At 43.8% G+C, this 16,360-nt stretch overlaps 1 protein-coding gene across 4 annotated transcripts in view; it reads right to left on the bottom strand.

The window, feature by feature from the left end:
* Window positions 1-6,065: 6,065 nt before the first annotated feature.
* DNAJB6 (DnaJ heat shock protein family (Hsp40) member B6) overlaps window positions 6,066-16,360 on the bottom strand; it is a 58,851-nt gene continuing 48,556 nt past the window's right edge. For 3 of the 4 annotated variants that reach the window (XM_082288750.1, XM_082288751.1, XM_082288752.1), the window contains exon 9: window positions 7,721-15,780. In XM_082288750.1, coding sequence (XP_082144876.1) covers window positions 15,467-15,780 — 314 coding nt within the window. In that variant the 3' untranslated portion in view covers window positions 7,721-15,466. The other variant, XM_082288753.1, reaches the window with a different exon arrangement.

Here is a 16,360-nt window from a genome sequence, read left to right as displayed (position 1 = left end):
AGCAGGCAGCTGTCACTGTCTGGATTAAACTGAGAAGAACAAGGCCTGTGCTGTCTGGTCTGTTCTGTAACCTCTTGGCTTTCCAAATCATACCTTCATCGTCTCAGTTCTCAGCAGCAACAGGTGGTGGCATCATCACCCACTTCTAGTCAATGCCAGCAAAAGGTAGTCCTAAAATAAAGGCCGTCTCAGAACCTTTCCCCTCTGCCAAGAGAGACAGTCTCGTCCTGATGACTGGAGTTTCTGAGCAAGTTTAACCCTTGCAAGCAAGAGACTGATGACTTTTCTGGGTGGAAAATACATTCTGAGGCAGCTCATTGTTAGGAACTTAAAAAAAAACATTGTTAAATGACAGACCTAAACCTATCTGCTAACTTAACCTAGGAAAAACTTACTAATCTCACATGAACCAGTGGTTGTTTCATGATTGGGCTGGTGGAAACACCTATAGTTCTCTAGTTTCTCAGCTGACACATCACAATAAAACATGATATGAGGTGACTCATTACCACCATGTTCTATCACATCCAGCTCATAATGCAACCTCAGACTTGCATTACATGAGCTGAATAATATTTTCCTAAGAAATCATGATAGAAAAATCTGTGGTTCCAAGGGAAGTAATTTTGTTGATTAAAGAAAATGCCACCACCAAACCTGAATCCTGCTGAGAAAAAAAAGGGGCTCAGATGCACCCAAACACCTCCTCCCTGTACACCCCAGCAGGGCTGTCTGCTGGAGGAGAGGCACAGCAGGCAGGGGTTACCCATCACCCAAGTCTGTGTCTGCACTCAGGGCAAGAACATATTGGGCAAAATCGCATTTACAGTGGAGCTGGATCTGACCCAGAACTGCAGAGCCAGACACACTCTGAGCTTTGACAGGCCCTGACACAACCTTTTGGGGGCTCAGATCAATGAGCTGGTTTTGACTTTGCACTTAAGGAATCACTGTTTGCTGTCCTGCACCCTCCCATCTCTCTGGATCCTCCCATCACTGACGTTTCCTCATAACTATTTCCCCAGACATTTAAGATTTCCCAGATGACGCGGATGACCCAAAAACCCAGTAAGTGAACGCTTGCATTCAGCTGTCCCTGCACAAAAGATACTGAGGGGAATAGGGAGTCACAGCCCAGATTGCTACAGATGGGAAATATCTTCTGCATATTGAACAAGAAGGGGTTGGCAGTGGAAAAGCTGTTGCGCTGCCACGGGCGGTGCTGCAGAAATCGGGGACACGTGGAGTGACACTGCCCCCATCTCCAGGCATTGCCTGCAGGGATGTGTCCCACCAGGAGCACGGTGCCTTCCCAAGGTTACTGGACCCATGTCCCTGGCTGGCAGGGACCTTTCAGCCAGTGCCAGCTTTCTGTGGGAGCGGGCAGTGGCCACACACTCCCAGCCTGGGTGCTGCCAGCCGAGCAGGAGCACAGACAGCGAATGCTTGGAGGAGCAACGAGTGGCGGCAGGAGCTGAGCCTGAGTCAGGAGGAGCACATCCCAAATGCTGAATGTCCCATGACGTGATTTCGGCTGAGGGGGAGGGAAGGTGTGTGGGACCACGCTCTGGAGATACCATCACTGCCGTGAGCTCATGCGTTCGCACCCCAGAGCCTGTGAGAGCCCGGTGAGACTGAGGGCAGCAGAGCCAGGCCCCAGGTCTGCCCTTCCCATGTCCCAGGCATGGCTCGCTTCTCTTCCTGTCAGTGGAGTATTAGCAAGCTGATAGCATGCTTCTCATGCTTGTCCAGGTGGTCAGCACAATTTATGGAGCTGAGCCACTGTTTAATCATCTTTCCCAATCTGAGAGGGTGACCAAAGGTAGGAAAGGTTTTTCTGCGAGGAACGACTCAATGTGCTGAACCTCTTGAGCCATAAAGGGGTTAATCAAACTCTGGCATGAATGCCATGGAAAAGGTGAGTGAGGACATGGTGGGCAGTGTCTCTTTCAATGCTGTGATGGAAGAGGGGAGGAAACCAAAGAAAGGTGTAGGAGGGAGTTTTAAAGTACAGCACCTATCTCATTACCCAGTGGAGTCACATGAGGGATGCCTTGTCATATGACAATAGGTATTGAGCAGCTTTCTAGGTTAACAAGTCAATGGGAAAAAAATACTGGATAACAAAAAGGCCATTGCTGGATCCAGGAGCCTCTGACCCCCAAAGTGCCACAGCTGGGAAAACACTTTGGTGAGGTATAACACGCTTAGCCTGTTCGTGTGCTTTCCCCTAGGCAGCCACCATTAGTCACTATCAAAGACAGGACAGTGGGCCAGGCAGCTGACAAATCCTTTTCATGGGTACAAAGCGTGACTCACAGCCCAGGGAAGGCTCCAGTGCGGGTACCTCCTCCCTCGGATCCCGCAGCTGTGAAACCCGTGCTGTCACAGCGTACCAGTATGGCAGGTTGCAGCTTGTGTCTGCTGCTAAGATCAAGTCAACCACCTGTGGTGAATGTCCCTTCCAGGTACCGTGGGAAGTGTTTGTTTAGTGCTCCTTCCCTTCCTTGGCTCTGAGTGTGCAGTCTGTTAAAGAGGCTGCAAACCATCTCCTGGTCTGACATAGCAATATGCAATAGCACTGCTCAGCTTAACATATTAAACCATCCAAAAATGCCACACATCTGGACTCAAAAAATCAAGCAGAAACACATAATTTATAGGTTTAGCCCTAAGACATTTAAGGGGTGTATGTGCATAAAAGCTTTGGTGTGATTCATGATTTTGCCATCTCGGCTTTCTTCTTAAAAGTCTGGAAATAAGTTTTGTTTTTTAAGTTAGAGAAGAAATTTTCCCAGCTGCAGTCTCTAACATCGAAATAATGTAAAAATAACACCTGCCACATAAGACTTCATTAAATTTCAACCACCAGCAGCCTAAAGAACAAGAAAACTGCTCTGCATTGACCAAAGGATGAGCACTTCCCAAACAAGGGATGGAAAAAATGACATCTGCTATTTCAGTAGAAAGGTGCATGTGCGTGCCAATGGAAACAGACACTGAAGAGATGCAATTAGACATCCAGCCAGTGCAGTGAGGTCCCATTCCCTCCTTGAAGACATCCTAGAAAATCCGTGATCGCTTCCAGGCAGATATTGAGGCGTTTCCCTGAAATCAAAGCATTCAGACTCATTATCAGCATAAGTGTTTTCATCTCCCTCTCACACTCACTTCTTACTTCTTGGTCTGGTTTTGCAGTGACAAAGAGGCAGGAGGAAAGTCTGGAGTACTTGAGACTGTAGTTCAAGATATGCCAAATGACATGGTCAGTCTTGTCTTGTCATGATGAGAGCAGTGAGGTAACCTACCCCATGCTTGGAAATGTCATCTCGCATCAGCTCAGCCACTTTGTAAGTGCTTCTCCCGCTGTCAGGAGTTAACAGCTGGTGGCTAAGAGAGCACCAACAAGGTACTTAACAAATCTGACACTTCCTAACACCCCACCTAATCCTTTTTGGCTAGAAGAGCTTGTGAAGAGACAAAGTGTGCTGACACAAGGCAGGTGAATCGATCGTAGTTCCAAATATGAACATTTACTGAGATCTGTATGTGGTTTTAAATGCCCTCCTTTAATTCTCATCAATGGGGAGGAAAATTGCCTTGCCTAGAGTTTTTGGTCCAACAGGTAGCAATGAGAAAAGTGTTGCAAAGAGTGATAAAAAGTCTCTTAAGACCAGCTTCCCACTTGGAAAGAAAAGAATTAAATATAGCTAATCAGGGCAAATGTACCACCCCACCCTCCAATCAGTATGTGAGTTACAGGGCACCAAGGTGCTCCCTGGGCAAGGAAAGGTGAGAGAGCACTAAAATGTGAACTCTGTTTGGGCATAAAGGAGCAGAACTGCACAAAAGAAAGATAACCAAGATCTGAAATGCAGGAAGGACTAACCTGTGCATCCAGGGAATCTTGTGCAACTGGCACACAAAACAAAAGGGGAAATATGGAAATTAATAGAATTCTTTACAGGTAAAATAAAGCAATGACATTTGATATAGTAACAGGCTAATCCCACCACTTGATAGGCACCAGTTTGGTGGCACATGGCTGGGAACATTCCTAAAGAACAAGTGGGCATGAGTCACACATTTCAGATGTGGCTGGGAAAACAGGCAGCTTAGTGCTTCCCTAATGATTACTGCACAATTTCTAGATATTTGACTCATCAAAAGAAGCATTTTTCTGTGTGTTATTTCAGGAAATATATACAAAGGCTCCTGAGATAATTTGAAAGTTTGGGGAAAAGGAAGTATCTGTAAAGGCAGCCAAGCTGACAGAAGAAAACAGAGCTTTGTGTTACCTCTAGGAGCAGGATGTACAGGTCTGCAAGCTGCCCATGAAGGTGTCACCAGCACGGAGCAGAGACTGGGCAAAAACTTGAAAAATACTTTTTTATCATTGTGACACCTACACACTCTGAGATCATTTATTTCAGATCAAAGCCTTGCCAAATCTTGGTTTGAAGAGCAGACCATGCACATCGCTGAAAGGTGTGGAAAAATAACCGAATTTAAACCATTTTCATAGTGGTAGCTTCCAAGTTAGGAGCCAGAACACTCATCTGTCAGCATTGTGTTTGTTTGCAATTGCGTCCCCTCTATCTTAAAATTGGGGTTTTTCAATGTATCTTTTTAAGGGATACCTTTCAGTGTATCCTTCCTGTTACTCAACTGTTATCTACCCTAGTAAATTTATTTTCTTATGGGATACATTTTGGGTCTTGGAGCCCAGGTATCTGCTCAATAAAGAATCATTTTGCAATACATTTTATGAATCACATCAGGCCCCATACTTAAACTAGTTCTGTTTCTGTTCTCAGCTCTTCCACAGGAGTATTGTGGGATGGGCAGGAATCATTTCCCAACTTTCACAATACATTTATTCACAGCCACTCTTGGGCCAGCATAATTTGTTATCAGTTGTGGTGTCTCACACCCACCTGCATTTTTTCCTACCCCAACACATATTTAAGTGCCCACATCATCAGGCAGCCTTTGCCTGTGGCAGATGGATGCACTGGGATACAGAACAATGTGCTTGCTCCTACAGCACACAGCACCAGGTCCAGGCTGTCCTGGAAGCAGCACAGCCACGTAAACACAGTGCTACAGCCATGCTACACTTAAGCAGTTCCCCTTCAGCTAAAATCCAGAAATAATTAGGCTGAGAAAGAAGGAATTAGGCTCAATGGCCATGAGCTCACATCTCTTAATTTCTGGGCAAGCTCAGACAGATTTTAGGTAGTTACGGGAGAGATGACGCTCATGGTTCCCTCCTCTGGGGACTCTGTTTCCCAGGAGATTCTCCCAGTGGAAGGCACCAGGTGTAGGAGACCACCTGCAAGCATGGCAGCACCCTTCCTAGTGGGATAAGGATGCCTTTGTTGAGACAGGCTTTTCCTCACTAATTTAGAGCCTGCCTGCAGCTCTCCTAATTAATGCTCTACCCACCTCCATCAAGCCTAACACAGGGATTGAGTCAAGGAGATATTTATGTACCAAATCCCTGTCTGCTCTAACTCTTCAAGGCACATTCCTGATCTGGAGCCACTCTGTCCCATTACTTGAGGCTGCTCACAGCACAGGGACAGCCCTGGGGAGACCAGCCCTGTGCTGGTGTCACCACTCCCCTCCTCCACCTCTGCTGCTTTTCCAAAGCATGCACTAAGTCCCCAGCAAATAATAAGCAGTAACAGCTTTAAACTGACATATGTATGGGGGGCATTCCTCCTAGAGTATGGAAAGCGACCTAACCGGGATGCAGTTCAATGTCGTGCATTATCCAAGATGAATATTCCTTGCATGGCAAATGTGCAAGCTCTGCTTGAAGTATACTCTCCTCACAGTGATGTTTCCAGCCAGAAAGAACCCTCATTTTCCAGTATCAGCCATTTGACACAGGGACTGTATTGACTTGCTCATGGATTTAACAAAAGGAATTACCTGGAATGCTTGTGGGCGTTGTGTGAATGAGGACTCTCCCCGCTGCGTGTACAGCCTGAACTTTAATGGAACTGAACCACAGACAACTGATGCCAGTCTACAGTACAGTGCAAGAGGACAAAGTATAAAGGCAGATTTTCTTTATTTTTAAATATTAGTAACACTGCACAAAAAAAAAAAAGTGGTACTTAAGTGACAGAAAACCGGTACTCAGTCCTTATTTGATCTTAACCGTAATTTACAGACCCTAACAGAGTTCATAAATGGTTATGTGCTTGCAGAGGGTTACATTGGGTAATTGAAGCTAAACCATTCAGATACCAGAGACACCAGAATTTGTTATATCAAACCATGCTAGAATGCAGACTTGGCTTCTCTGTTTAGCTCCTCTCTTACACCATTAAGTGCATTCCTACATCTTTGAAACATTAGGATGAGTGAGTTTCTCCAGGAACTGTGGACTTTCAATATTGCCAGGTTTAAGGTTGTTACATCAACAACATATTGGGAAGAAGAAAACAAAAGGAACAAAACAAAACCATAAGCTGCTAACTCCTACCTAGAGGTTAAAAAAAGGAGACAACACACTGACAAGAAACATGCAGGTAGATGCTTAAGGCAACAGAGGGGCTCTGTACACACTAAAAGGTTAAGAGAAGCAATGTATCATGCACATGAGACAAGTATGGGAAGCAAGGAAGTCATCTTGCCAGAAAATATGTATTTCTTTTAAATCTAAGACATCTTTTCAAGCTAAAAAAAAAAAATTAGTCCTGCAATAAAACGGACACAAAATGTTTTCATACATAAAGGTATAAGTTCTTCGCAGAAACAAGTTGATAAAATCTAAAACAATGCTGAAAAAATGTTTGTAATCTAAAAGCTACTCAGCAGAAACAAAGAGCAGTTTTAAAGTAGCATGTGGATCATTTGTCTCTAGGTTCTGAAATAAACTTTTAAAATAAGGAATGATTTCACTAAATGATTCATCAGGAGTCAACTAAGCCTAAAGAAATCAGTAGGAGTGCTTACAGGAGACCATAATTACACTACATTTCTTAAAATCAGAGGAAATAACTTCAAGATACAATTTAATATGAGGGAACATTTTAATAGCAGGGGCAGAACTGCCCACTCTGGGGAAAAAAAAAATTAAAAAAAGAAGGAAAAGAAAAAAAAAACACAAAAAAACCCACAAAAAAACCCCAACCATAAAAGTCACTTATTAATCTTGCATAAATTACCCTATAAGAGCTCATGTCTCCATCCCATTCCCAATGACATGAGTGAACAGACTCTTCTTTCAACGGGCCTGATGTTGATGCCAGTGATCAAACAAACAGGCATTTGCCTTTTATATCCTACAAGACAAATAACAAACACTAGACTGGAGTCGTTTAAGTCCCAGGGAAGGAAGAGGTAAGAAATTCTGTAACGCTTTCCAATCTTCAAATGTAACACACTCCTAACCACAACCAGCCTCGTCCGAATTCCCTAACCTGAACGGGCAAGAAAGCCACTCCGTGAAACTAAAAGGAATAACATAGTGCAATTTTAGTACAGTTTTAAACATGAGTCACTTCCTCGGTAGCAGTGTGAACAACCAAAAAATATACACAAAAGAGTTGTGCTCAAAGGTAACATGAAGTTGTCATTATTATAAAGGTATTGGCATAGCAGAGAAGTCCATTTTAGTAACTCCCTTTGGTTGACTTCTTCTTCTTCAGTTCCTCTCTCTGCTTCTGCTTCCTCCTCTTGCTGCCTTCTTTGTATCCTGAGGAAACATGGCTTGTAAAACACTTTTCACAGCATTCATGGACTTTTCTCTCTAGCAAAAGCACATGTTCTCTGAATGGTTTAAAGACTATTATAAAAAAGGTCTGGCTTCCTAATGTGTTGGGTTTTTTTTAAATTGCCATTTCTACATATCCCCCATTCTACTACATCCCTTACATAGAAAGAAAATACTACCAATCTTTGAAGTTTGAAAAGATCTGGAGAACTTTCAAAATACTTCAAAGCCATTCAGGAAAAGCTTCAAAATTAGAGCACATGCAAAACTGGAATAATTTTCAAAACGGAAGCAATAAATAAGACTTATACAGCAGGAGCAATTTAAGTACTGGCATTTCCTGCTCACAGTAGTCAGAGTTACCATGATATTTGCATTTCCATTTTAAGGCTAGGGAATGCCAAGAATCCTGAGTAAATAAGAAGGTGCTCAGTGTTTACCAATATATATTTTATATGCTGGTCATCAGCCTGCTCAAGCTTAACTATGCACCACAGGTTATATTCGGCTGCAGCCCCAATGGTGCATGAAAGCATTGAGTTCAAGCAACAATTATTTGCTACAGGTTCAGTAGGCACAAGCTTCCAGCCATGTGATCATCATTCCAATGGTTTATTATCCCCACAGAGATGTGTGAAAAACAGTTCTTGCTCTGCATCCCTCCTTTCCATCCAAACTTGCAGTAAAATCCAACTTGCTGGCAGACTTGCAAGGGCAGTGAACTGTGTGAACCACCACATCTACCCAGGTGCATTCATAAATCTAAACTGAGAGCCAGTAAACATTTCCCTCAGACAATCATTCTGTGATGTTTTGAGACAGCTGGAGGGATCTTTTAGCTCAGTGGTGCTCTGTCACTGGGAATCAACACAGTCCAGTGACCAGGGCCAGCACAGAGCAGAGCAGCCCCGGCAATCCAGCTGAGAGGCAGGGCTGGGAGTCAGAGGAATGGCCCTTGAAAGGCACAGCTCTGCCTGTATGGAAATCTCTTTTTTTCCCCTGTTCTGTCAGCAGGCAGGCAGGGATAGCCCCAAGGAAGCAGTTTCACCAGTGCACCTGGTTCTCCACCAATTCAGTATCAATAGCAAAATTAAGATGGGAAAAGGAAGTGACGGGAGGCCGGGGGAGTACAAAGCCACACTGTGGCTGCAGTTTGCTCCTCACCAGAGCTCCTACCAAGCACAGCTAGAGATGTGCCCACAGCAGAGCTGCAGTTCTTCAGTTTACTTGGGGAGAACCACGAGGTAAGTCTTTCAGCTAAAACCATTTGAGACTTTATCAAAAGCTTAGAGGAAATACACTCCCTTGTAGCAAAGGGAAACTGCTCTAGGTTATCACTGTAGCTCCTGTGCTGTATCCACAGCATGACATCATCTTTTGCAATCATCTGAGTCAAGAGGCAGGATATTTATTTAGAAACTCTGCCATGAATGATCAGCCTGCACAAAGTTAGAGTGGAAACCATTTTCCTGTTCAAGGAAGAGAGAAACTGGCAGTGCTTAGCAGAATTGCAGATGACGCTGGGTTTTCCCTGCACTCTGTGACCCCCTGAGCTACACTCCTGTCCCTGGAGTCACTGTATGAACATCTCCTCACTGAGAACTCCATCCAGGAAGTTTCCTTCCAGGTCACCTATACATCACCAAAAATAGGATCCCTTTGCATTCAAGTCACTGAGTAAGGCACCCATCCCTGAAGGGCTCAAGCATCTCCCTGCTTTCTCACAGAGGTCAATGGAGGCAGAAGAGACGTGCTGAGTCCTGAGAATCAGTCGTCTGGAGGGTGTTATTCAAAGAATTCCTCCCTTTATGGGAGGGAAAAACAGCATCATATCAGCTGATCAGAACTAGTTCATGTAATAACTATGAAACAATAACACAGATATTTGGGAAAGGATCATTAAACCCTAGCAGGTATTAACTTCATAATTTTTTAAATTTTTTATTCTCAAAACAGTGTCAGTATTTCTAAAAGGTTTCCACGTCCAGGCATGATAGCATTTGATTGTGCTATTTTATATTGTAATTTTTTTTTTTTTGCAATAGTCCATTTTCTTCAAATGCTTGAGATTTTGAAAGCAATTCTAGCAACTGTTCCTTAAAAATACTGAGTCAATGTAAATTATGACTTCAAGTGAATGCCACATAATTCATTGTCTTATAAATGAAACAACTCAAATGTTAAAATATTGTGGTATGAAGATATTTAGGCATTTGACAACGTGGTCTCCTACCAGCCTCTGGAATGATAAGGCTGAAAAGTGGAAATCTTTCAAGCGTTATCAGTGACACACAGAAAGAGATTGCCCAAAGTAGGAGATAACACACAAACACAGAGTATTCCTCAAGAGAAAACTGCCAGGTCTTTTCTGTTTTGAGCCTGCTGTGATAAATAATTTCACTGTCTGCCATTTCCTTTTCTACCCCCACCTAAGAAGAAAGGATAGGTCAAACTTTGCCAGTTTGTTGCTTCAGCGACGCTATGCTGGGTGATAACAGCCAAAAACCTGATCCAAGCAAGTGAAGCAGCTCCTAACATAAATAAGAATTGCACACTAAAGATGTAACCCTTCAGTGCGTATTTCAGTCAAATACTTCAACCAGCACTAATTAAAAGTATATTTAGCTGCCTTTGTTACAAGACTAGCCCCAAAGTCATGAGACAACAAAATCTGAATTAGAAAGCAGCAGCCCCATGACTGATCACTCTGCAGTGAGCCTGTGTCCTGGCGAGTTGCCAACATCCCAAAGTGTCCATAGAAACTTCCCATAGTAAGTGCCAGGCTGAACTGGCTTCAGCCAAACAGTGCTGGCCTTGGAGAAGGGCTGTTCAAATTTCCACCCTTAGCAGCAATCTTTAGCCACCCAAACTCTAGAAATGCCTCATGGGGCAGAGGGACAACAGGGTGCCAAGAGCTTCCCCAAGCTGTGACGTTTGGAAAACAGATTCACTGAAATGCAGATAGAAATCTCCCTAACTTGGTATTTCTTGCTTTTGTCAGCTGCCAGGAGCAGACATGGGTGAGGCAAGAATCCACATCATTTGTAATTACACCTGCTTTACTACATGGATAATTCTTGTCTTAAACAAACTGCATCAGCTAACCCACTCTTTCCATTTCATCCCCTTCTCTTCTACTTCTAGAAGAGCCATAAAGAGCACAGACACTACTCCAGCTTTCATAAAGCTGTTGAAGGCTGAAAACAACTTCCAAAAACACTCAGGTGCAACTCCTTCAACCATCACTCAGCAAGGACCCAAACAAACTGAGAAGGTTCTCTGCCATATCCCAGACTGACTTTCCTTCTGGCTTTCTACTTCCCTGCCATCTGCACCTCCCAAAGTCACAAGTTTGTTCAGTCACTGACTGTGAAACTCGTCACATTCTTGGGTGGCAACTGCAAGGGAGGGTGTGCACATCGGGCAGCTGATCCAAAGGCACAGGTGTCCTGGGGAAGACACTCCTCTCCAACACATTCCTGATATCCTACTTTTTCCTGTCCTGCCTGATATCTGCCTGCTCTACCAGGATGCAGAGAGCAGCCACAGGTCTGCTCCACCTTCCTTCTGCCAGCACAGAGGAGCATAGGAGTCAGCAGAAGGAAACAAGGTGTTCAGTCACAGCTGACAATTAACACATGACATTGCTGCTGCTTGACCCACATCAATGAGCAATAAAGGCCATGATTTTTATAAAAATCTGCTAAGGTGAAGACTTGGAGAAGCCTCCTTCTACTTTCAGAGTAAAACATTGAGGTTGGAGGTGGGAGGGATTCACACTTTTTGCTCAAGTCTCAGAGAAAATGTTCTCCAAGATCTACCAACTTTTTGCTAAGACTGTGGTCCTCCTTCAAAGTATGGAAGCAGCCATGGCTCCAACACCCACACAGAGCTTTAAAAGGGCAGTGAGGCACTTTCAAGCTGGGTTCTGTAGTACTCTTTCTAATTTTCTGCTCTTAGAAATGTCTCTCTAGTCAAAACAATAAACTGCTATTTCAAAGGCAGCTATCTTACTTCTGAGTCGCAGCCACCCTCTGTTATTTTAGACTGACCACATTCACATATACCATTGTAAAAATTCACCCCAGATCACAGCTTCAGTATAATTTCATGTGTGACTCAATTTGCAATTACAACTTTACACTTTCACATCTCCTCCTTTCAGCCTGAGCCACTGCCCAGCACATAGCACAACCTGACCTACTAATTCCCTCTCCTCATCCACAGCTCCTGCCTGTCCCATGGAGCATTGTGGAGAGGGAGCCTTTAGTCAAGAGCTGGGGTGACAAAACATCCCACCCCATCTATGTATGCTGTTCCACTATTTAATTGTCCACACTGTTAAATCCAAAGGGTGAGTTCTCCAGTTTCACTGGCTGACCCAGTGATGGAATCCCAACTTTGATGTTTTAGGGGACTGAAAAGCTTTAGCAACTTGCAGGGGCCTTCCTTCATGCTTGCTCACCATGCTGGTTTCATTACCAATTCTGCCTAGAATTGCCACAAGAATATACCAAGCCAGATACAACTGTTTGCCTGCTGTTAATTAGGGTCACACCAGCACTGAATAGATTTCCAAGGTTTCACTCCCAATGGCAAGCAAAAGCTTGCAAGGCTGTGCAGCCATGGAAGCCCTTCCACACACAGCCCAGCTGTCTCTGATGGGTAACAGGATGATTTCATACCAGCAGCCAAAACACCATGCGTGAAGGCAGCTCTGGGCTAAGCCTGGGAGCAGCCAGCCGGTCTCCAAATCCACCAGCCAGCCCTCTCAGCCCCTGCCCCAGAAGGGTACAGCTCTTACCCCATCCCACTTGCACAGTTACAGCCAGGGGACGTGGAGCAAAGGGATGGGGAACTCCATTTTCACACCTCCAGCATTCCTCATGTATTAAATTTCCACAAAAAACAGTGGCTTTGCTTTCCTTTCTCTTTCCATTACATGTGCAAAACAAAGTTTGTGATGGAATTATAAAGTAATTAGTTGGAATAACAAAGCACATCACTGTTACTAGTTAGTAAAGTGTAACTCAGGAAACCGCATGTTGGTAAAAAGAACAGAGACTGAATTAAAGACAAAATGAAGTACAAACAGCTCAACTTTCCAGCAGAGGAATCCATGCCAGTAAAGGATCAAGATTAGTTAAGCTAGTTCTTTTAAAGTGGCTTCCTCTTCACAAATGCCAGCAGATGAAAATGCAGCAAAAAATGAATTATTAATCTTGTAAGTTGTAGGTTAATGCAAGCTATTTCTTTGAAAAGGAAGAGCAAACCTTGCAATATTATCTTCCAAATAATGAAATTTATATCATATTTTTTCACTATTTTAACAATTAAACATTTCAATCATTCTTGCTGGATAAAGGTCAAAACTCTGAAATCCAATGCAGTAGTTTTTAAGGGATAGTTACCACTACCTCTGGCATTAACAACTGCCATCCCCAGGTCTCTGCTGCCATTAACACCACTTTGACACAGCTCAGATCCCACCAGTCAGTCATGTATCACACTATCAGGGAGCATTCACTTGCAGTATCTGAATTTTTATTTCAAAAATTCCTTCTTTGGAGCTAGAGAACTGTTTGAGATATGCAGTGATTTCAGAGCACAAGAGGTGAACTTCTATCCTAAAAGTCCATTATGAAACCAGGAACAGTTTCCAGAGAAATTTCCACTACAACACAAAGTGTCCAGAAGATGGAGAATTAAATTGAACTGTCATTTTTTTGTTAAATACCCACTGTGATGATTGGCAATCCCGACTAAGGAGAGGATTCATCTCACCTCTGGATATTGCCAGTCTAAAGGAGTTGGCCAGCCTTTCCTCTTGGCACTAGAGAGATGCCACTTCCAGAGGCACATAGTCAAGATGAAACCTATCCCCTTCGCCTTCATTTAAATTTCCTATGGACTTACAAATCAAAATTCAAACATTCCCAATCTTAGAGCTGGGAAAAGAAAACCACCTCACTGCAGGTGAATCATTAATGACTGAGGGTTTGCTTGAGATGGTCCAACTGGGACAACATCTAAAACAGCTGTGTGGTCCCACTGCCAAGGGCTCCACACTGGTGGTGGCAAAAATGTCTGATTCAAGGTGGAACTGCACCTGGTTTGAGGCCATTGAACTTAACTATTTCCCAGTGAGTTGAGAGGGCTTTGGAGCAAGGCAGAAATGATGCTATTGTCTCCCAACGCCGGCCCGTGTAAGCACGGCAGTGATCGATGAGAAGCCAAGCAAGTAAAGTGGTCTCTGTAATTACAGAGCTGTGCTGGTGAAGCTTCTTGCTGGGCAAGGCAGTCAGCAGAGGTGAACACCCACGAAGGGGAATGGCATTACTGGCCAGGGCTCGTGCACAAACTTCCCAGGGAGGGATTAAGACACTCACGTAGGTTTTTATGACTGACTCGACCAATCCTTCAGCAGCCCTGTCCATCAGAGGAACAGTAGGCAAAATATTTAAAGCAACAGTAAAATCTTAGTCTTACTGCAATCAAGTTTTCACCCTGAGTCTTTTTTTGGCAACTCACAATCTACTGGTAGAAGAGAGCATTTTGTGATTGCACTAATACTTCTGGAAATTAATTTTAATTACAAACTTGTGCATCTTGGAGCATAAATAAATTCACAGCAAAAAGTCCTAAGTAATCTTAAAAATTGCACAGTGTGTGTCAAACTCAGCTGCTCCTTGGAATCCATTGCAAAATATTGTGATTGCAGAGACCCTCATGCTCCAAAGGTAGAGACAAGATTTTGTTTTGCCAGCCACAGACATGGGAGACCAAACCTGTAGCTCTTGCATGGGAAGCTTCAGGACATCAGCTCAGAGGTTATATTCTGTATATCTCTGTAACTTTTTTCTTTTTTTTTTTTTTAAAGAAAAGATCAACTTGGTCACCTTTAAGACACAAAGCTTCCAGCAACTGATGAGGAAGATGTTAATCTAAATTATTCTATTTTTTCAATCTGTCATCCCTCATAATATCTTTAGGTCTTCCATACAAAAGACAGTGTTAGGTTTAAAGGCTCATAAACATGGTGGAAGTTGGTACAGCACTGGGAATACATGAGCACCTGTTTTGGGGTACAGTGCATATTTTTCAGGTGCTGTGTTTACCCTGAGAAGCCTCATAGACTCACACATGCCAGCACTTCATCTGATTTCACACTACTTAGAAGAGTCCTTGGTTTGGGCATCCAAGTAGAAAGGCATCTTTCATGTATCAGAAAAACCTGTCCTCACAGTCCTGGATGATCTTTGACCACAGGTTGCAATTAAATCAAGTAGTTATGAGGACTTTGTTGTCCAAGATAGCCTCTGGACTACATTGCCAAAAATTACAGACTGGAAATATATCAAAGGACTAATTACTTCCCAAAATAACCCAAACAATTGCCACGTTTGCCTGAACAGTCTCAGCCTCCTCTATTAGGATTTAGTTGCCTAAAATTGCAGCTTCCAGAAATAGCATCAGCTTGCTGAACTTCTCCTTGGACAAGGAAACCAAGCACAATTTAAGTAAATGAATGTGCAAAGTATTGTGAGGAGTTAACCTCTAAAATGCCTTCACTTTTAACAACAAAGAGCAGAGGCACTTCAGCAGCACAAGAGTATTTGCCCTGGATCCTTAAATATCCCAGGGCATTAGTGAATCTAGGCTAAATGGAAGATCAGAGCTAAAGCAGGATGAAGGCAAGCAAGCTGCTGTTTATTATCTACCAGGGAACTAACATTAAGTCAACACACAGCACCAACTTTTTGCTTGGCTTTTTGGGTTTGGCTTTTGACTATGTGATGGGTCCTTCTCTGCACATTTCTCATCAACATGCTTGTGCACACCTGATAAATAAAAAGGGGCCTCGAAGCTGCTCGTAACCCGGCTTCTATCTTGTTCTTCCACCTCATCACTACTGTAATGGCAGGCAAGGCGGGGGGAGCTGGCAGACTTGTGAGGCTTCAGCAGGCGAAGGTTGGTGGGCTGGGAAGGCAGCGCGTGTTGTCCTCTCCGTCTGCACTCCTCGGCAAAGGCTTCTTCATCTGCCTGCCCTGCAAAAAGCAAAAAAAAATGCAAGAAAAGTAAGCTGCACCCAAAATGCATAAATTTAGCCTGGAAAAAAAGCCCTCAGAAATGGGCTGGACATTAGGGGTCACAAAACTGGTGTCTTGGCTGTGGCTGGCCACAGACAGTCCTGTGTATCCACGGATTGGGGAGTGTCTGGAGCAGAGAGCTCCATCAGTGGCCTGTCACAACACTGAAGCCACCCAAAAAAGTCCACTAGATGTGATGACTCAGGGGCCACTGTACCCTTTTTCCCAAAAGGCAGGGTGAGGGAGCTGAGCACATGGCCCTGGACAGGATTTCTGTCCTGTGCAGAGCATATCATCACATTCCACCTCACCTGGATTGTCCTGCTCAAGGGAAAGTTAAAGGGAAAGGAGAGATAAATACCCAAGCTGGCTACAGGGCTGATGGGAAAAGAATTAAGCCAACATGAGTTCAGAGGGGACGGATGTTGGATAACACAGCTGGAAGGATGGTGGAGATGTGTGATGGACCACATGAACACGAGAAATCGTGTTGAAGCTGCGAGAGGTAAACACAGTCCAGAGGCAAGGCAGGCACACA

The sequence above is a fragment of the Coloeus monedula genome, assembly GCF_965178545.1.
Source record: "Coloeus monedula genome assembly, chromosome: 1".
NCBI lineage: Eukaryota > Metazoa > Chordata > Aves > Passeriformes > Corvidae > Coloeus > Coloeus monedula.
Note: the sequence above shows the minus strand (reverse complement) of the source record. Positions and strands in the feature narration are given on the sequence as shown.